Source organism: Linepithema humile, chromosome 2 (genome assembly GCF_040581485.1).
Source record: "Linepithema humile isolate Giens D197 chromosome 2, Lhum_UNIL_v1.0, whole genome shotgun sequence".
Lineage (NCBI taxonomy): Eukaryota > Metazoa > Arthropoda > Insecta > Hymenoptera > Formicidae > Linepithema > Linepithema humile.
This window is the reverse complement of record NC_090129.1, coordinates 21,182,293-21,204,565: the sequence shown is the minus strand read 5'-3', so window position 1 is coordinate 21,204,565 and position 22,273 is coordinate 21,182,293. Positions and strand designations below refer to the sequence as shown.

The 22,273-nt window shown below is 36.5% G+C and overlaps 3 protein-coding genes and 2 long non-coding RNA genes across 7 annotated transcripts; 3 read left to right on the top strand and 2 right to left on the bottom strand.

Moving 5' to 3' along the window:
• The first annotated feature begins 7,520 nt into the window (after positions 1-7,520).
• On the top strand, positions 7,521-14,387 carry Etf-QO (electron transfer flavoprotein-ubiquinone oxidoreductase). The gene is made up of 8 exons (XM_012364500.2): positions 7,521-7,689; positions 8,475-8,582; positions 8,655-9,003; positions 9,100-9,406; positions 9,492-9,733; positions 9,813-10,207; positions 10,287-10,508; positions 13,569-14,387. The coding sequence occupies exons 1-8, from the start codon at positions 7,656-7,658 to the stop codon at positions 13,730-13,732; spliced, it is 1,821 nt and encodes a 606-aa protein (XP_012219923.1). The 5' UTR covers positions 7,521-7,655; the 3' UTR covers positions 13,733-14,387.
• LOC105670782 (uncharacterized) lies at positions 13,897-17,099 on the bottom strand. Its single transcript, XR_001100485.2, has 3 exons — positions 16,970-17,099; positions 14,917-15,155; positions 13,897-14,596 (listed from the first exon to the last, which is right to left on the bottom strand). It is a non-coding gene; the product is annotated as an uncharacterized lncRNA (long non-coding RNA).
• LOC105670818 (odorant receptor 10-like) lies at positions 16,946-19,111 on the top strand. Its single transcript, XM_067350790.1, has 6 exons — positions 16,946-17,215; positions 17,449-17,800; positions 18,003-18,233; positions 18,308-18,421; positions 18,603-18,758; positions 18,941-19,111. The coding sequence occupies exons 1-6, from the start codon at positions 16,959-16,961 to the stop codon at positions 18,989-18,991; spliced, it is 1,161 nt and encodes a 386-aa protein (XP_067206891.1). The 5' UTR covers positions 16,946-16,958; the 3' UTR covers positions 18,992-19,111.
• Positions 19,112-19,113: 2 nt separating this feature from the next.
• On the bottom strand, positions 19,114-19,702 carry LOC136998254 (uncharacterized). Its single transcript, XR_010888868.1, has 2 exons — positions 19,515-19,702; positions 19,114-19,299 (listed from the first exon to the last, which is right to left on the bottom strand). It is a non-coding gene; the product is annotated as an uncharacterized lncRNA (long non-coding RNA).
• Position 19,703: 1 nt separating this feature from the next.
• LOC105670819 (odorant receptor 13a-like) lies at positions 19,704-21,978 on the top strand. 3 transcript variants are annotated; one of them, XM_067350784.1, is made up of 6 exons: positions 19,705-20,179; positions 20,396-20,747; positions 20,875-21,108; positions 21,195-21,308; positions 21,494-21,611; positions 21,726-21,978. In XM_067350784.1, exons 1-6 carry the CDS (start codon positions 19,923-19,925, stop codon positions 21,791-21,793), a joined length of 1,143 nt encoding a protein of 380 aa, XP_067206885.1. In that variant the 5' UTR covers positions 19,705-19,922; the 3' UTR covers positions 21,794-21,978. The 3 variants fall into 3 exon arrangements, with proteins under 3 accessions (XP_067206886.1, XP_067206885.1, XP_067206884.1); XM_067350783.1 differs by having other exon boundaries at positions 19,706-20,179; positions 21,494-21,649; XM_067350785.1 differs by lacking the exon at positions 21,195-21,308 and having other exon boundaries at positions 19,704-20,179; positions 21,494-21,649.
• Positions 21,979-22,273: the final 295 nt, after the last annotated feature.

Here is a 22,273-nt window from a genome sequence, read left to right as displayed (position 1 = left end):
CGACACTCGCATCTGTTGACCGGTCCGATCGGACCGGCGCTTTTAGGTCCACTCGTTTCAAGCTCTACGACTCCGCCGATTCCAGACACGTCTGGAAAGAGCCCGGAAGAGTTCGTTCCCGAAGGAAGAGGAGAATACATGCCGGCGCGCGTCTACACTCGGTGGTATATCGTCGGAATTGCACACGGTAACGTCTCTCCCTCCCCTCTCCCGCGAGAACGCTCGCCGGAATGTCCGGGGAAAACATTCGTCGGGAGGCTGCACGAAGAGAGTCCTCGCGTAGAACCTCGCGCGACCTCTCCTCCGGGCACTGGCACTCGCTCGATTTTGGCTTTCGGCCATCCACGTCGTGTGGCCGCGACACACAGCTGACACGGCGCGTGACTGCGTAACGACGTGATCCTCCTTAGATCTCCTCCTCCTCGACGATCGGCAGGCTGCTCTGGTGCACCAGCGGGCTGGTCCTGGCGGTGAACGCGAGGATCCAGTAATCCAGCTCCTTCTTGTTCTCCATGAGGAAGGTGAGAGCGATCGGGGAGTCGAAGCCCTTCTGCCTCACCAGGAAGCCCTCGTCGCCGTATCGCTCGATCGTCGTGTTCCGCAGATTCAGCACGCCGAGCGGCCGGCAGACCTTCTTCTGCGGATAGATTACGGCGAAGTGCTCCACGCTGGTGCGGTAGACCTTCACTTGGACGCCCTGTCGCGGACCGTTCGGCCCGACCAAGGTCATGTAGCCGCTCATATTCTCCGTGTTCCAGCACGAGTCCACGTTCGAGTCCTTCAGACTGGACTGGTTGAACTGCAGGAAGTTGGTGTGCATCGCTACGTCGGCCGGCATCCTGTCTCGTCTCCCTTCGCTGCGATTTCTTATCTTCTCCTTCTCTCGCTCGCCTTGACGACGACTTCGCCTTGACGATGACACTAAAGGTCGACCGCTGTGCGCGAAAACCTTGCGAGGCGTCGAAAGCTCGGCTCGTCTCCCACGGAAGCGAAAGCGCGTTTTGGGCGAAACGAAAGGGAACCTGGTAAACGCGGTGTGTCTCGTTTCTCGCGACGACGAACGAACGTTATCAATCGACTGCGCGCAACGTACTGTTCACGAGAACTTTCACCGCCGCTATTTATATAGTACGTGCGTATCGGCACGTCGCGCTTGCGCTACGCCACGCTCGCAATTCGCTCCGAGGGATGTCATCGTGAACCCGCGACTCTCTCGACGTCCATGATACGCGGCTACACGTCGTAAATCAAAGTCGTAGCAAGAGACATCGATCGAAAACGCCGCAATATCGCCAATTTCACAACATCGATTTTTTATAGAATTTTTCGTCGCGTTTTTTCTCCCGGAAAAACGTCATATTGCCTGTCAACATTATATTTCCGAGAGATGTAATATTTAGTAGTCATCTTCGAGCATAGCAACATTGTTAATATATCGTTCTAGTTACATAACAACAAAATTTTGAAAATAATGCTACAGAAACAATCTATACATAGCTTTATTTTTTTCATAGATATTTGTAAATTAAGATTTATTCTTTCAATATAATTTTGTTATTGAATGCTTATGTGCATTACATATTGCCATGAAAATAAAAAAGAAGAAAAGACAATAATTTAAAAAGTATAAAAATGAGAGAATATCTCTATAGTATAAAATATTTAAATAATTCTTCATCATATAATATAATTAAAAATTGAATGCTTAGGTCTTGATATTTCGAAGAATCTATGGAAAAATTAAGAAAAATGCAAGCAAAATCTATATAACGAATAATAAAATATCTATTTGCAGTATTAATTTTTTTAATGGTTAAAATTCTATATATCATACAAAATATTAAATTTTAAATTAATAGTACTTTTTATATGAAGTAATCTACTTATGCACTTTTATGTTTCTTTCAAACATCTTAAGATTTGATTTTATAATTAATCACTGAATATACAAATGGTATCAATTTTTATGCAGAATTATTTTAATTATTGTATCATCTTTGTATAATCACTATTGTATAATAGTGATTATACAATAGTAGATACAAGATATATAATCTTACATTTTTATTTACTGCATTTTATCTGCTAATGATTTATCATTTTTGCTATTTATAAACTATAGTTATATAATAATAGTCTTGTTAGCATATATGCTCATTTTGACTACTTTAGCTTCTCTTTTGAAATTTATTTTACATTGTACAGTAAATAAATAGTGACAGTGAAAAAGTGACAGCAGAAAAGTGTATGTATTGAATTTTAATGTGTCATATGTCGCTTAATAAAAAATGACTATATACGAGACTGCGAATGTATGGAATGCATTTCGCTGCAGTTCGTGCTGCGTGCAACGCATTTGCGTGGGACACGTTGCGTCGCATTGAAACGCGTTACAAATAAAGTGACAATATCGCGTGACGATTATAATTCGTCAACAGCAAAGATAGAAGCGACGTCGCGACCCGATTCTTATGCCAGACATTTTACCGCTATTTTTTTTCCACTTTCCTTGTTTTCACCGCATCATATAATATATCTCTTCGACAATGATTGTATTGCGAAAATATATGAATCATTCATTTTAATAGTATATTTTTTAAAAATATCTCTAGAAAAGAATAAAACTATGTATATATTTTCTGACAGTTTAGAAAAATTTTATGTACATATTGTTACACATAAGTAACTATTCAATTGACGACTCGCAATAGGTGCACAGAAACTTTACGATAAAAATAAACCAAAGAAATAAAGCGCTTTTTCCTAAAAAAACAATTTTCAAGTTACGTGGAATTGTACGTATTACATCACGTAATAGGTTTTTCAAGTACTGCTTACTTCGATTAACGACCACCTATTTATAGAAACAGTGCGTGCGTGCGACACGCTTATTAACGTCGCGAATAAATCGAGATCGATCGAGTTTTTGCGCATTTTTACTCGGTAACGCGTTAACTTCATAAAACTCTAAGAACAAATCAAGTTTCCTACGTCATTGAGGTAAAACAAAGCAGAAAAATTGATCGTCTTAGAAAATCAATTAAGAATAAATTAAAAAATATGCTCATATTTTTTCTATATTTCATAAATTGTATGTAATTGGAATAGATTTCTTATTGCATTTTAATAGTTGAAAGTTTAACGCGAGATATTTTAGATATTGAAACGCATGTCAAATATTCTATACGAAGTTCTGTCCATTTTTGGAACTTTCAATCGACAGTTAATTAGTTTTCCATGCAAAAAGATGATAAAGTAACGTAACATGCTGCCTTCGACCCGCCATTCAATTAGCGCGATAAGATATCGATCCGTCTCGATTAGAACCGGTCTATCAAGCTACCAGGCTCCAATTTTGTCGTTCTGGTGGTTATTCTGGGCACATGGTGGTTCGCGACCAGTGGTTTCCGTTGGACGGCGAATCGGATAATCGATAAATCTCGAGCGTGTCGCGCATTTCAATCATCAACGTAATTCGCTGCCGATAGAAATTGACAGAAACGTGGCTACTCAATTGGATTATTCTATTACGATTCTATTCATCGCTGACGCGACAATTCGGATAAAATCCGACAACGATTTTTCCTCGCCTTTTATCGTACTATTGCGCGTTCTAATCGTTGCATCGGGTCGTTGCACCCAGCGCGATCCCTTCGGGTGCAAGGTTCGAGAGACGGCGACACCGTTTGTCACCGCTTTCTTCGCAGAAGAGCGCTTTTGGCGCCCGGCCGAGTTTCCCGTGTTTCACTCGGGTCTTCGAAATGGGTTTGCTCAAATTTTAACAGGCCGTGATTCAGAGAGCTGGGAACTCGCGCGTCCCGCTGCCAAATAGTTTGCCCGGATAGACTCATCGGTATTTATTGATCGTCAGCTGTTCCCGGTTCTTAACGAACTCCGCTTTAAACGAATCATTTCTTCGTAAAATACGTAATCCTCATCGAGCGTCCCAGAACTGTCACCGTTCTCGAAGATGGACATTTCAAGGAAAATGAAGAATAATGAGTGCTCGTTTTAACGCTAAGAGTTCAGTGGTTTTTTAATTTTACGGCAGAAAATTAAAATATTGGCGGGACATTAATAAGCATTATACATGTTATTGAGCTACTTCCAAGAAAAACATCGTCATTTATCAAAATCTGTTTAACTCGAGTCCCGAGTTCGGATTTATATGACATACTAATTCTCCGTTGACTAAAATCAATTGCTTCGGATTCAATTGAACAATGTCGTGTGCAAAAATCAACCATGCAAAGTGCATCTCTTTGATACTATTTAATCGTGGAGTTATTTGAAAATATTTATTTCGTAATGTCAGTTGGATAAAAGAAAATTAATGCGATAGTAATATTATTCTAAATATTTTTATGTAGGAAACAACGTAAATATATGACACAGTTCCAACCGTGGAGTTATCGTTACTCATGAACATGACTCATCCTTAAAAACGACATAATCAGCAGATTACACTGATAAACAAAAGCAACCTCATTATTTGTATTACTATTCATTAGCGAGCAAGATCTTTTTGATTCTAATGAGTATGCATTAACTATGATAATTAAAAAGTAAAAGTTAATATTTCGTTAATTAGTCATTTTGAAAAGAAATAATCATCCAAAAAATGAATGCGTCATTTCCTTTTTTTTTAATCGTTATCTTGTTTGTCGGAGATGTTATTTTATATGGAATCTTGTTCAAGAAAACATTTAATGCTCAGTATTAAAAGTATAATAATTTTTAACTATCTATCAAGTTGTTGTTAAAAGGATCAATATTAAAAAGATTGATGAATATGACGCAGTAAAGGAGATACAGGATATATGTATCTTGTATGCATTATGTATATATAACAATATCAAATATCGATCAAAATATGCGGTATGACTCGCGAATCATATTAAAAGATCAGAACCTGTTTATCGCGTATGATAAAATCGATAAACGCCGTTGCATGCGCATTACAGTCGCGAGAATCGGCGGCAGATAGCCAAGCTTCCTTAATTAATGAAAGCAACGCGTGATGGCGATACGTAAATATAATATCAGAAAGCGCATGGAATGAGAAGAGCTATCGCGTGTCGTGTTTTACGATCACGTTGGACTTTCACGGAGTGAGTTCGCATTTAAACGAGCGACATTTCACGCACGAGCGGAAATCGTCGGTGGTCTGCAAAAGAGAATTTCTATCGTTATGCGAGAAACGAGCCACGATTGACAGACACGCGTGCTGAATGAACACTCGCTATACGATCTAGGAACGATCGCGTGTCTCCTTCCTGTTTGCAAACACGAGTTTTTCGTTGTGGTTCTCGATTAGAATTTAATGTTACTCGTCGCTCGAGCGCGGAAAATTCTTCTTGCGTCATATTTTTTTTTTTTTTTTTTGGCATTCTGCCTATCCGTGTTTACGGCTCGAATTCAGAACTAAACGCGAAAATTAAATAACAAGCCCCAGTTTATTTGTCGATTTCTGTTATGTCTATTTGTTTATTTATCATGTGCCCGTGTTTAATGTTAAACGTGAGTCGAACGTGCCAAAACGTCATCGGCAGTTTCCTTTCAGCGAAATTGCCAACAATAAAATAGATGTTTGGAACAATGCAAGCGGAATCATAATTGCGTTTTGGCTCCATTTCGTGTCTGCATTCAAAACTGGAGTCATGTTGATAACTGCATAGTCCACGTGGTCGCACGGGTCACGCGTAATACCACGTGCAGTTCGCAGTATATACGCATAATGTTATACCTGAATATCTCATAACTGCATTGTAATTTGCTTTATATGAAAATTATGGTGCATGCGGGAACAAGACAAGCAATGTTACACGTGACACATGCGGTTAATGCGTACAAATTTTTGATTCAGAAATGATGGGACAATGAAAGCGCACAATTATGACCTCGCTTTTATCATTTTAAATATTTTTTTTTTATATTTATCTCGTTTTTATTTTTAAAATATAAAATTATTTTTAAGATTATCAACAACGGGTTTTAACAACATTATAGGAACATATATAATTATGGCCTTAATGTTAGATTATCTATTAATTTGGGAAACTATCGACAGAGAAGATTGATGAGTTCATTATGTAATTAATTAAAAACTAGCAAGACTATCTAATGTATCGTGAATATATTTTGCCGTCATTTAATTAAAATTCTGCGATAAAAATACATCGTGCTGAATTTCGTAAAACTCACAATGTTCTGGTCATCGCCCTTTTTACAGCGCCAAACGACGCGACGCAGACTCTGTCTAGATTAAACACTTAACTGTTCTAAAAATCGATAAAAAGCTCCATCCACGAAGCAATTAAAGCTTCTACTCAGACAAGAAGTGCGCAAAAGTATCGCGTGTTACTATGTTACTTTTAGAAACTGTCAGGACTGCTTGAAAGTTTGCAGAACTCTTAGGCAATCTTATTCTATCACCACTATATATTTATATTTTAGTATAAATATTATTTGGTTTCTAAATAATATGTGAATTAATAAAATAATTTTCTTCAAAAATTACCCACACACACACACACACACACACACACACATGAAACTTTTCAATAAGAAATATAAACTAATAGACAATTTTTATTACTCCTATAAAAAACTGCTCCATAGATAAATAGAATGTTGGTCAGTGCAATTGTGACTTTACCGATGCAATGTACTTTATCGACTGTTGCTATTGAAATGATAACTATACCGACAAATGACAATCATACCGACAAATAATAACTATATCGACAAAAAATAATATTATTTTATGATTGTCAAATAAATTCAGTGAATTCGGAAATCATTGAAAAATGTTAAAATAATAATTGAAATTATTAAAATCGTAATAAATAAAAATAGTGTAGTTAGAAAATATTTCAAAATGTTATTTTCAGATGTAAAGATCAAAGTATCAATTTTAAACATAAGTATGTAAATATTCACACGCTGCTTTATTAGAATAAATAAGAAATTATTGACGACTTAAAAATATTATTGTCAGTAATCAGAATACAAGAAATAATATCGACGCTGTTGATCATAAAACAATGGCATGCACATACCTGGCGATGATCGGCGATGAACTGCATTTTCGCTGTACTCCGGCCAGGAAACAACAGTAGCTGCAACAGGATGCGACAAGTACAAAAGATGCGAAGAGGATCTCGATTGATTCCGGGCACACAGAAATTCAGGAATGCAAGAGTGGACTATTGACACTGAAAGCGATCTGCTACGTTGGCATGTCATAGCGGCTGTACGCGATGCTTAACGTGTTACAAATAACGCCTGATCATTCACAAGAAACACTCACGACGATCTTTCATAAGATTCACTTTTAAACGGTAACGATGCCAAAAGATACGGAACGATACGCAGCTTAGCAATTCATTGCAACGCCTTCCATAACTGATGTTCGAATCTATCACAAAGTGAAATTGCGGCTCTCGAAGTGATAAAATATCGAGAGTATCGAACGACGATTTCGAGCGTTCCGATTGGTTGTCGAACTTCGCTCATGGAGCACAGATGTCACTTTGTATTTACTTGTTGGCATTATTTGTGTTAGATAGAACGATCGCAAGTGCCGCCAATTTCTTTTAATAATCATCGTTGATTAGCACTGATCGGTGGTTGTGTATTGCCTGTGTGTGATCATGGCTTCCGCGGTGTTTGGTGCATCCAAAACTAGTAAGTGTATCGATGTTTTATTAAAATTTTCCAACCATGTGTCGATGACAATTGTGTTGGTTAAGGTTCTCCGAATGTTTTGTTTCTTTTTGTAATAGAACGATTATTTATTGCGATGATAACGGACTTGAAAGACACGCGAGTGTCTTAATTAATAATTTCACGAATATGTTGTACATTACATAATATTGTTTAGAAAGTGTATTCTATTTGTTCAATACGATCGTATGCAAATACTTTTATTATTAGTCTTGCAAATATTGTTCGACTAAATTTACATACTTCGCTAATAAAGATGTATTATTTGAAATAAATGCTGACTTTTTTAATTGTATTTTTGATACAATTAAAGAGCTTTCGTCTTTTGTTTCATGAATCGCAAGTCATTAATTTTATATTCTTGGCTGGTATATATATTACATGAGAGGTAAACAGTTAGATAAGATTGCACTTTGCCCTTGCAGAATATAAACACTTTTTTAGATGCACCTTAATCTACATTTTTATATTTAACATAGATAAATTATACGTGTCTGTACATGAAATGTACAAATGTAGAAATTAAATTTAAAAAGTTTTAGAATTATGTAATAACTGTTAAATATTAAATTTCCTTTATCTACATATATCTACATATTGCCATATAAATATCTATATATTGATATTTTAATGTACATTATTTGACAATTATAAATTTTTAAAATATGTACTTATCGTAACGATACTAATTTAATTGCAATAATCGTTGTGTTTTAGTTTAATTTTGATTATTACTTTTTTGGCAGTACAGAGGTTACAAAGGATTTTCCAGAGAACTTATTCAGATGCCAAATATCCTCAAATTACAACTCATTATACAGTAATACCCAGAGAAACAGATTCAAGATGGAAAGGTATGATTTTTTCTTGGTTTTTCATTTACAAAAATTATATAGATAATATAAAAATATTTTTTTATCTCCTAGATGTAAGCATGGAAAGATATGTGGACGAAACCGATATTCTAATTGTCGGTGGTGGTCCAGCTGGATTATCAGCAGCTATTCAGGCTCGTAGACTAGCTGAGAAACATGGCAAAGAACTCAAAATTACTCTTGTTGAAAAGGCATCTACCATCGGTGGACATATCCTTAGTGGTGCTTGCTTGGATCCAATCGCTTTAAATGAACTCTTTCCAAATTGGAAAGAATTAGGTGCACCGTTAAACACTCCTGTTACAGAAGATAAATTTGCCTTTCTTACTGAAAATAAAAGGCTATCCATTCCTATTTTTAAAGGAATGCCAATGTACAATCATGGAAATTATATAGTAAGGTAAGACAATATTTTACATGAACGTAAGTTTATAAATAAGCGAGAAGTAATAAAGTGTTTTGTTTTGATAGTAAAAATTTGTGCCTTTGTGTGCAGATTAGGACATGTTGTAGCATGGCTAGGCGAACAAGCAGAAGCTGCTGGTGTCGAGATATATCCTGGCTATGCAGCGGCAGAGGTTCTGTATCACGAAGATGGATCAGTTAAAGGGGTGGCCACGAATGATGTTGGTATTGCTAAAGATGGTTCGCCCAAAGAAACGTTTGAACGGGGTATGGAACTTCATGCAAAATGTACCATATTTGCAGAAGGCTGTCACGGTCACCTGACAAAACAAGTGTCAACGAAATTGAATCTTAGAAAGGATTGTGAGTCACAAACGTATGGCATCGGGTTGAAAGAGGTAATTATTATTGAGTTTTATCTCAAACCTCAACATTATGAGTGTATAATATAAAATATATTAACATAAAACATGTTTTTAAAAGATTTGGGAGATAGAACCAAGCAAGCACAGACCCGGAGCAGTCGAGCATACAATTGGCTGGCCACTTAATAGAAATACATATGGCGGATCATTTTTATATCATCTGAACGAAGAAACACCACTGGTTGCAGTAGGTTTTGTTGTGGGATTGGATTACACTAATCCCTATCTGTCTCCATTCAAAGAATTTCAAAGGTTTAAGCAGCATCCTAGTATTAAACCAACGTTTGAAGGAGGGAAGAGGTTAGTATCTTTAATAAGAAATGTATTTTAATTACATGCATTGTTTCGTATTCTTTATCTATATTTTTCTTTATTGCAGAATAGCCTATGGCGCGAGAGCTTTAGTAGAAGGTGGATTCCAATCTATTCCCAAGCTTCAATTCCCCGGTGGTTGCCTTATCGGATGTACCGCAGGCTTTTTAAACGTGCCTAAGATTAAAGGAACTCACAACGCTATGAAAAGTGGCATGCTCGCTGCAGAAAGCGTTATTGAAGCAATTATAGATGCAGAAAGTAACACTTCGCCGACAAAAGGCTTAGAACCGAAAACGTACGCAGATAAAATAAAGAACAGCTGGATTTATAAGGAGCTGAAAGCTGTAAGAAATATGAGGCCCAGTTTTCATACCTCTCTCGGGCTTTATGGCGGTTTAATGTACTCGGGTTTTTCCATGTTGGTGGGCGGAAAGGAGCCGTGGACTTTCTCCCATGGAGGTAAGGATAGATTCCTGTAAGAAAAATATGAATGTCAATTGTTAAATGCAGTATTTTTGAAATTTCTGTACTTTTACAGGTCCTGATTATAAGAAGTTGAAATCGGCAGCTGAGTCGACGCCTATAGTATATCCTAAACCGGATAATGAAGTATCCTTCGATCTTCTGTCATCGGTGGCTCTAACAGGCACCAACCACGAAGCTGATCAACCAGCCCATCTAACTTTGATGGACGATACCGTTCCAGTGAAGAGGAATTTAGCTGAATTTGCTGGCCCGGAAGGACGATTCTGCCCTGCTGGTGAGTCATTGCATGCAATTTATATTATTATTTTATTAATATATGGCAACTACTAACAATCAAGGAATTCAATTGATTGCGTAATGGGCGTATTTTATCTTATTTGCAAATGATATATTTATTACAATTTTTCGAAATTATGACGATTCCGCGTATGAATTACGCCAATAATTGAAAACAGTAAAATTTGTTTCATTTTCTATAGAGCAAATCAACTTCAATGCGATTAATTTACGAAATGATTTGTGCTCCTGGCGTGTATACATTCAGTGAATTTATATTTCCTGAAATAATACAGATTTTAAGAGATACGAATGAGATATTTGGAAAAAATATTAAGTTTATTCTACATATTATGTTTATCTATCTATTTCTTTTTAATATCTATTTTCGAGTCTTTAATTATATTTATCAAGGAACATATTTTTAATTTTCTTTTGAATGCCAAAGGTTAATTTTATACTATTACAATTTTTTGATTGAAGCATGTTAAACAAAACAGCTTCTAACAAATTTAATTTTAAAATATTAAATAATAGTTGTACTAAAGTCGTTATTGCACAAATTTATCAGTCGCTAAATATACAATTTTCTTCGCGATTATTTCTGTTCATTCAACTGCATGATTTATGAATTAATAATATAATAGACAGTGAGACTTTTTTATGTGTGAATGCTAAAGGTGTTCATTAACATTTAAATCAATTTGCTCAAGGATGATTTTACGCTATTAACGTAAGCGAAAAAATTCAATTCAGCGATGAATAAGTAGTACATTTACCGCATTGCGGAATTTGATATACATTCTACATAAATTTACGTATGCCACCACTTTATTTTATTTCTGAATGATTAATGGTTAATTTTACAATTTTTTTTTGCATTTTTTCCGCAATCACATTTTTGAAATATTATTAAGAGAAATTTATGGAGAGAAATTTAACTCACAATTTTAAGATAAACATAAAATCCATCATCTTTATGACGAATCTATTCAATTTTCAACATTTACACATTTTACATTACGATTTTATGAATCGTTTAAACATTTGCTGTTGCTGCAAAAATAATGTTCGCGAAAATCTGCCTGATACAAGATAATTTAGCGTTTGAGTATTAACACGACGGGATCAATTTCGTCTGCGGTAAATTTCCGTAAGCTGCAGCCAACCCAGCTTCCTTCCTCTTCCGCCCTCCATGCTCTCCCCGCAATCCCCCTTTTTCAGTCTCGGGGGTTTATCGACCGGTGTGTCCTTGAACCTGAGCCACCCGGACAACCCCCGCATGGCTAGACAACCCCGGACCAAGCTCAACTCCCAAAATCGAACAGCGCCCTGTACCCAGCCCCGGCTAACAACCTTGTTGTCAATTTATCTTTTTTCGTTCTGTTTTTTGAGAATATCTATTATTAATCCCGGAACAAAACGTAATAAGTGCAAATTGATCACAGAACTTGTCAAGAATTTTCTCAAATTAATTCTATCGATATAACATAAAAGACAAGTTCTTAGTTTCAAGATTACAAACAAATTACAATATTCGAATTAATTGTCTGATGGAATTGGAGAATTTCGCATTTTGTCGTTATTAAATATATCTCTTGCAAACGGAGTAAATCTTTAAGCGACAAAATGACAATTTCTGCGTCGCATACAAAGCAACTGTAATTATCGTTAAGTTTAATAATACAATCTTGCGGTAAAATCAGTGAGGCATTGCTGCCGCGTAATGTGAGAAATTCAAAAGCTGGTAGTTACATTCACAATTCGTATAATGAATAGCGGGTGGAGCCAAAGGTTTGAATTAGAAACACGTAGTTAGGAATGGAAGGACCGTTATTGTTACGAAAAATAATATTTAACGTTCTTATATAATGCAAGACGTGATTAGATTTTCTATAGAGTCGTCATTATATTAAATTATATATTTTTTTATTAATTTGAGATTAATTTGTCTTTTTAGTGTTAACATGTAATTTTTTAAATATTCTTATATAATATAAAGATACGATTTTATATTTTATAGAGTCGTGATTCAATTAAGTTATCGATTTTTTATCAATTTGAGATTAATTAGTCTTTTTAGTGTTAACATGTAATTTTTTAAACATTCTTACATAACATAAAGATACGATTTTATATTCTATAGAGTCGTGATTCAATTAAATTATCGATTTTTTATCAATTTGAGATTAATTAATCTTTTTAGTGTTAACATAATTTTGTAAACATTCTTTCGGAGTTTGAATAAACTCTAAAGAAAATAAAATTCTATTAAAGTAAAATCTATAAAATTAAATTGAAAGAAACACTTTATTTTTTATCTGATTAAATCTTCGAAGCTGAAACTCTCATGTTTCAAGATCGATTAGTGCTATAATTTTGCGACAGCTGATATTTTTTTAACTTAAATTTTACGACTTATGATTAAAAGCTGGCCGACATCTGATATATTGCGTTCCGACTATCGAAACATTTTCAAATTTATGCGTCTTCCTTCGCTTTGTTGCTTTTTCAACACTTTTTCTTGATTTTTACGATGAGTTCGCTCCCTCGTTTCTCCTTTCCGTCTCCGAGAGATTGCTTCCTGTTCCCCTTCACAAGCCCGACCAGTCTGGGCATTGGCAAGGATCTCGTCTGTAAGCTTTCCTACAGGATAGTCCTGCGCCGTCTGGAAGATGGTGGGGACCAGGTTATCGACTGTCTGGCCGAGAAGGGCACGGTATGACCTTCGCGGCGTAAATCTCACACTCCTCAGAATGTATGCGTCTGCTGAATAAATCATACACTAGATGTATCGTCCTGCATGTTGTGAAGTTTATTAATGTTTTCGTGCAACAGTAATGGATTAAACAATTAGTTTCCTGGAACAGTAATAAATTTATAGAGCGCTTTATTACGATCGCAGTACGACAGTAATTGTGTGTGGTAAACTAGAAGATACTTTGTGGTTTCCGGATGTATTTCTAATTAGATCCTGCGTTGTAGTCCACTAGAGAGGAAGATACGGGGTCATGTTGGTCTTGTCAATCCAAAACGCGCGTGTGTGATCTGTTTGCAGGTGTTTACGAATTCGTGCCGTTAGAAAGCGGGGACGGTGAACGATTGCAGATCAATGCGCAGAACTGCATCCATTGTAAGACTTGCGACATCAAGGATCCGAGCCAGAATATCAATTGGGTCGTGCCGGAGGGCGGTGGCGGACCAGCCTACAACGGCATGTAAAATAAATTGACTGATTGTTTGAATCTTTTCGAATGCGTAATATTTGATGGTTTATTTTATCGTTCAATATCGGTTTCATATCTCTTCTGCTGGGAGGATAGATACATTATGGCATTGTAATCGTGTTTTTAATCCTGCGAATAGGTGGATTTTTTCCAATTACGCTGAATTTTGCTTATTAGATTCGATAACATAGATAATGATATATTCATTGAATACATGAAATTATTTCTGTTCCGAATGTATTGATACGGTTACGGGATTAATTTCGATCAATAGAAGCGGGCTATCTATCTTTTCTATTCATACTCGCACACACACGTCGATTTCGTAACAGTATATATAACTCTTCGTCCATCGGGACAGTTTGCAAGATTTATCGTTTGCCGGGATAATGGTTATTGGACCGTACGTATCGTTGAACAGATTGGAAAACATCACGTGGCGCATTAATTTGGTGAGAACCTCGAAAAGCTGCGCGTTCTTTTCACGACACTTTTATTAAATATTTCTTCAGATATAGAGAGGGATGTTTTTGACGTTGTTTACGTGACAGTGTATTGTTATTACTTTTTGATAGAATTTATATAAATGGCCAATTTGTATATTATATTTTTATACAAGAGAATTGAAATATAGATATATTTACAATTTAGTGCGTTGCCATGTGGAATGTAATTTTTTCCTTCATCGTTGTTTTCTTCCGTAATAATTGAAATCCTTTCTTCCTAGTCCTTCCTGATGATAATAGTTAGCGATGGCGTCAGCGGTGATTGCAGGGGAAATTTTTTTAGTTCTGACGAGTAGATATTTTTTTCAGAAGTTTGACGTTTTTCAGAAGTCCCAGACGGTCCTTTAAGACATCTATTGGAAATTAATTTTGATTAAAACATTATTAACATTTTCATATAACACAAAAGTGTGAAATCGGTATCTCATATTTTTGCACCTCAATTTTTTCGTATAATTGTAAAAGTTCTTTTTGAACTTTTTAAAAAGAAATTAGAAAATAGAATACTGTCAATTATAATGAAATGTTCATACAATAAATATGAGATGTTTAAAAAAGACAAATTTGATCAAGTTAAAAAATCTTAGAAAACAAGTAGAGGGTAGTAAAATTTTACGAAAGAGCGTAAGATATAAAAATATGTTCATTTATATTTCAAATGACATGTGCTCACTCTTTTATGTTGGTTCTTCTTTAAAATAGATGAAACATATTTCCACATGATTGTGATACCGAAGACTCGATATTGTTCAATCTTGCTTTTTCACTGGAATTCGTGTCCCAAAGCGAGCGTAAATTTTTACCGTTCGCATTATTTGTCTGCAACACTTTCCACGTGCCGGTATTCATGATTTCCTGTGAGACCGTTCGTGGATGATGACTGAACGTCGTCTACGGTTTGCAATAAGTTAGCTGCAAGGATGATTTATATGAACGATCACGACGCGATTGGGAGAGCAGTGAGAGCGCAAATCGCTACATCGATCCGCAATTTATCTTATGTAAGATATCTTCTCGAAAAGTGAATTTAATAATATCAAGCGATAGAGCCGGCCATTGGTTTACAAAATACGGCAGGAACATAGCAGCGCGGAAGATATCGCAATTTTTCACCGCGCTCGGAATCAAGCTGGTTTTCACTGAGAGAATTCCCGCAACATTCAAGTTTTACGATACACCGGTTCTGTTTCCAAGTTTCCTCTTATTTTCAAACGCGGAAAGTCAGGAGACGTAAACGGAGGGAGACGAGAGATGACATTCACCAGTGCGCTATTCGGAAGGAATTGTTTCGCGCGATACATTCCTCCTCAAAACGGCAGTGATATATATACATTTATATGAAATATACGCGAATCTTACATCTGCGTTCGTCGGGAAGCGGCAGATCCACTGCCGTTGATACGGTTAAAATTTATTACGCTATGTAACTTTAGGAGCGGAGGTATAACGGCTGCCGCGCTATTGCCGCATGTGCGTTGTAAAATTGTCATGTTATATCATCGCGGAAGCCGACCGGAGGTGCTAGAATTCTCGCGGGTGTGAATTCATGCGCGCACAACAATGTTTATTTACCCACCATAGCTATTTTTGATGAAAACCGAGGGAATAATCTCGAAAAAGTTGTTTTCTTCGACGGTTTTTCATATCGCTTTCACATTCGCGTAGAAACATATTTCTATACATATTTGTTCGCGCACGTGTTTTTTTTAATAATAAATTTCCTGGCCAATTTGAAGTCGAATTTTCCTCGGCGAAAAATATTCAAGGAAGTCATTATTTATTGTTGAACTTTTATTAAAACTAAATCCAAATTAATTGAAGAATATGGCTTTGTTATTTGTTTGTTTCTCTAAAACTTTTTAATTTAAAAAATCTCTTTTTGTACAATCGGAAACTATCGGGTCACGAGAGGCTCAGGAAGAATCAATTCCAAATTCTTTCGAAAATCTGCTATAAAAAGGACATCTGAAAAGTTTTAGGACACGTTTTACATGTGAACACAGATTATAAAATTTACATTTTTTAACTATATTAGAAATGTAATAAAAATATTAATCTAAATGAAATAATACACCAAACATTGCTTGAACATTATACGAATCCGACTGATCCGACGCCATGAAAATAAAATGGCGAATGGTGCGCCATTATACTTCATTATCCATAAATGACTATATTTTAACGTGATTACCCGATTGCATGATTGTCGTAGAGCGATTTGACAGATTATAGCCGTGTATTTTTAAAGCAAACGTCTTGTGATCGCATCGAGCAAAGTAAAACTCGATGAAATACGCACAATCAGTCCCTACCTTTTCCCTTCGATAGTCCCTTTCTCCGGCGATCGTCAAGCGGTCGTTATATATTTACGTGCGCCTCGTGTAATGGTCGTCAGTCAGTAATTGCAGTTGGCAGTCCCGCGCAAACAGTACTTTATTTGCTGCCTCTATGAGATCAACTAGCCCTCGTGGAAAGTTTTTACGGCATAGCATGGCGTTCAGCTAACCGTAAGATCCTACCTGACATTCAGTGTGGCCGGGAGTACACGTGACTTACGGATTAGTCGCGCTTAATCAGGAAAGGTCCAACTTTTTTTTCGGCGGACGCGTGATAAAACTGCGAATTACACCGGCGACGGTTTCGCATGCCTGCGGCTGCAGCGCAATTGTCGGAATCAATCAATTTGTCGAGAGGTACAGAAAGAGGGAAGGGAGAATGATACCTACCAGTACTATCGGCGGTCCGATGGAATTCACTTTGCGGCTGATCGGCGTTTGGCCGGATTCCTCGTGCAAATTCCTGCAGCGCGTCGCTTGGGGAATGGCGATGGCCACTTCGCAACTCTTTCAATATTGGTACCTCTTCAGTCACATCGGTTCCGACACTCTGCCGGATATCCTGGACTCTCTCAGCCTGTGTTTGTCGAATAGTCTGCTGTTCCTGAAATTGAACATCCTTTGGTTAAACGGACGGTAAGATTCGTTAGCGATATTGCTAATTGCAAAATGAGAATAGAGACGTAGATGCTTGATTGTAAAGTGTTTAAGCACTTTATATTACGACAGGTTTTCTTAAATATCATATTTACGCTAATAGGAAATGGAATCCATTTTTTTTTTTCAAGATTGATTTGATCTCTTTGGAAACTTTTTTTGTTGCTTTATTTTGAATATTGATAATTTACGTATTTATATCGTCTTGTCAGCATTGTTTATAACATTTTTGCGGCAATGGCTGAAGACTGGAACGAATGCGCGTCCACTTATTCGAAGACGCAGGCAATGATAAGCAAAGCGATTTTGTCTCATCGAATTTCGAAATGCACCATCGGCATGTATACGGCGTGTCTGGTTTTAATAGGGGTGAGTAACATGTTGGCTCAAAAGAGCGCGGGCTCTGAGCAACCTGTCGAAGAACGGCAGCTTATTGTTAAAATGCAACTGCCGTTTGAGTACACTGTGTCGCCGGTTTATGAAATTGTCATGATCATGCAATTCCTTCTGCAATACACGTCGGCAGTTATGGCGGGAATGCTGAACGCTTTCATCGTGACGTTAGTAAGTTGATTCATCACTCGAAAAACGTTGAAATTCTCCTTGAAAAAGAAAAAAAAACCCAAGTTTTTAGTCACCGTTTTACTTATCTGTAGAAAAATTTATTTTGTATTAATTTTACTAGACTTAACACTATACAGCACTAAATCGTCGATAAGGCGTATATTCCGAGAGTCTCCGGGACAATTCTGGATCACGCTTTTAGATACTCCACATTGCCGGCCAAATCGACATAATGTGTCACGAATTGTTGGAAATTCCGGTGGCCGACGACAAACGGGATTCGCGTACTGCCGCGTTAAGAGGCGTCGTGCACAGGCATCAAAGGATTATTGCCTTCGCGGACAGTATCGAGAATGTATGCTGTTACATGGCGCTAATGCAGTTTCTCTCAAATACGTTCGTTATTTGCTTCCTAGGATTTGTAATCGTAACCGTGAGTAATCCGATACGTTTCCTTCCGAACAGCATTTTGCAATTTGTTCGAAGGAACCCGTCTCTAAATCGTAGTCGCTGGATTCCGTCGATGCGAATACTGTGTTGCTAAAGGTCATCCCTTATTACGTCGTCGTGAACGTAGAAGCGTTTATACTTTGCTTCACCGGCGAATACCTGAGCTCGAAGGTAAGAAAGAGGCGTAATTTGTCAGCGCGTATTTAGTGAACACATTTCTGTGCGATTTGTCTAACGGGAATCACATTGATATGAATGGGCCAAGGAATAAATGGTCGAATTTATGCGAGAATATCAAGCTGTCGCATTTATTACTATGCAGATTTCGTATTCATTGTTGAAACTATTTCAGAGTAAGACTATAAGTCAGGCCGCGTATGATTCACTTTGGTATAAATTAAATCCTAGTGAGAGTAAAATCTTATTATTACTTATGGTGAGGTCTCAGAGGCAATTAACAATGACAGCTGGAAAATTCATGGATTTATCTCTGGAGGGTTTTACAAGCGTAAGAGACTTGCGATTTTCGTTTTCTTTCTATCCGACAGTCATACATTATAAATGCAGGACTTAAATGTTACGAATATTATCTATTTTTTATTAATTCATTTTACGTGATTGCAATAGCGTGACTTAAGCAATAAAATTGCACATTGTTAATAAAATTTAAATTATATCTTTTTCTCGCAGATTCTAAAGGCTTCTGCGTCTTACGTTTCGGTGCTACATGCCATGTATTGAAACGCAAAACCGTCAAAATCTTCTACAAACATTAACCGTTGTCTGACAATTAATTCATTGCAGTGCAATGAATGCTTTGAGAAATGATCTTAACTAAAATAGAAATAATTATAAATCAAATATTTGTGCAAGGATATCTTTTAATGTACCTTTACACATTTCGTTTTCAGGAGAATCCATCAATTAATAAAAATTCAGGAAACTGATTTCCGTTTATAATAAAATTATTCGGTGACATACACATTGACAAACAGATATGTATGCACTAATCAGCTCTTATATTCTTGAATAGCGAGAGAGAGATACATCTGTAAATTAATATTTATGAAATATATATAATTGATATTTTTTTAGACACACAACACTAATTGTAAGTATGAAAAAACAAAATTCTCTTAACACTAGTCGCGAACACAGAACACTGCGTTGCGTTTCGCGCATCGGTCGCGTCGGGGACTCAACTCCCTCCCTTGGGCGAGCTATCCATTTTGTTTCCGATTGTAACTGTAGTGTACAAGCTTACCATGGTGCACAAGCGTATCTAACTCCTTTGCATTTTTAAAGCAAATAACGTCGTGATTGCACCCCCGGTGACACTCGACGTGAAAGAACGCAAAACTTATTGCCTTAACATCTTTTTCTCTTCGGAACCTGAAATCATATAGTTGCAAGAGAAATTTCCTCTATAATATACCATGTGTGTGTGATGAATTATTCCATTCGGTCAACGACCACCGGAGGGTTGGCCGTTTGGACGACGACCCCTTCAGAATCCTTGAAGATTATTCGACGTTGCGTGGCGAGATTTCTCCGTCGCATCAAACTGGTAACAATGTGGTAACTTTTGGCTTCGATTAAGGGCGGCATTAAGGCAATTTATTTTGTCAAACGTGCCCGAGAAGTCATCCTGGTAATCAGAAGTTTACGCAAAATGAGTTTTATGACTACCGTGAGCCCTCAAGTGGAATTCGGGCTGCGAGTCATTGGTGTTTGGCCAGGAACCCCGTGCAGCAACTTATACCGTATCTTTTGGACGGTCTCTTTAGGCCTTGCTCAAACGTTTCAATTCAGATACATCATCGGCTGCATCCAAACTAATGATTTTTCAAATCTAGTCGATAGCGTGAGCACCACGCTGCCTTACAGCTTGCTTTGCTTGAAGCTAATTTTCATCTGGCTAAATCAGAAGTAAGAAATTGTGTTTTATATATATATAGTGTGTTCTATATTTATTTATCAGTAAACATTTTTTGCATTATTTTGTCGATAGAAAAATAAGGTAGAAAATTTAAAAACTTGATTGTACGAATAGAGTGTAGAGTTAATTTTTATAATAATTTGTAATTCAATAATTATCCAATTTGATTTAGTTTGCGCGATGTGTTGTGAAAATAATGTTTTCAGATTATTTAACGATATCTTAACATCGATGTCGCGGGATTGGCACAACTGCAGCGCTATCGCTTTTAACGTGTGCACTATGACGAATAAAGCGATTCTCTCGCGTCGTTGCTCGATGTTGATTATCGGGGTGTATTGCATGGCCGTTGTGGTTTACATCTCTGTCATCATGGAATTTAATAGCATTGTTTCCGACGAGCTCGGAAAAGAAGGGCAGCAGCTCTTTCTTAAGATGAAGTTCCCCTTCGTTTACGAATTCTCTCCTGTTTACGAAATCGTTATGTTCGTTCAGTTTGTTCAACTGTTAGGACACGCCTTGGTGATTGGGATGCTAGACGCGCTGATCGTCACGCTGGTAAATTTTTCATTTATTTGGATAAACGTTATCTACATTTGTATTAATGTCATAGTAGCATAAACAATGATTTTGAACTCCTTCTTTCACATTATTTGAAAATAAAAATATAGCATCGCGGTTTTAGATACTGCACGTAAGCGGCCAGGTAGACATTGTGAGTCAAGGTTTGTTCGAACTCTACTCTTCAGACAAGTGTGAGCATAAATCGTACAGAAAAGCAACAGGCGCAATCATTCGCAGACATCAAAATCTTATTGCGTTGTCGGATAATATTGAGAATCTATTCTCTTACATTGCACTAATGCAGTTTCTTACGAACACACTCGTCATATGTTGTATAGCATTCGTAATTGTAACAGTGAGTTATTTTTGAATATTCTGTGAAAACCGTACGAATTAATTGATCCTCTTATTGTAACAATAACTTTTTCTACGTTTTACTAGTCGATCGATGGAAATCAGGGATTCATTATGCTGTTGAAGTCTCTGTTCTTTTACACTGCTATTACTTTGGAAGCATTCATCTTTTGCTTTGCTGGCGAATATCTTAGTAATAAGGTTTAAATTGATTTCTTGTCATAAATATATTCGTATAAGGATTGATAACATTTACTTTGGAAAGGATTATTTTTTTCCTGCATGAGTTTGTCAACACAGTAATGTAATCTCAAGGAAGAGGATTTTTCTCACAGATTTGTGCATAAATACGTAATAATATTTTTTAGTTTTTCTTTTTCTTGTAGAGTAAATCGATCGCGAATGCAGCTTACGAGGCTTTTTGGTACAACGCGGAACCCAGCAAAAGTCGAAATTTATTGATTTTAATGTTGAGATCACAGAAACGATTGACTTTAACAATCGGTAAATTTAACGATCTGTCCTTACAAGTTTTTGCGAGTGTAAGATATTAAATAACTGTAATTTTTAGATGTAGAATATATATTCGTATCGATATATAACAATATTGTGTTTCAGATTTTAAGAGCTTCGGCATCTTACGTGTCAGTGCTGCTTGCAATGTCTTAATCAGCAAAAAAGATTGACAGTTGCAAAATTCGCTTATTAACATATTTTATACGTATAAGTCACACATATGAATATTTTATTTTCATTCTATTTCACACACATTCCGATTTTTTTTTCTTTCTTTATAAATTTCGAGAATAAAATGAGTGCAAAGATATGCATGTTATACATTTTCGTGGTTTAATAATATGTGACATTTACCTTGCTGTATTTACTTTTTGCATCGTACGAAATTTCATTAAAGCGCTTATTAAAATTTCTTGCCCACCAAGTAGATATAGATATTAAAATTTGTGTATACACACAAATATGTCAGCTTGTGCTGAAATATTATAAGCTACCTTTGACTATTTTGATGCAAAATCACTTTAAAAATATAACATCGTGCACGTGTAATTCGAAATTATATACATTTCGGAAGCTATTTTGTCTGCCTTTGCCTGCTTCTTTATGCATTTCGAGCGATCTTTCACGAACAATGATCTTCCATTATTCTT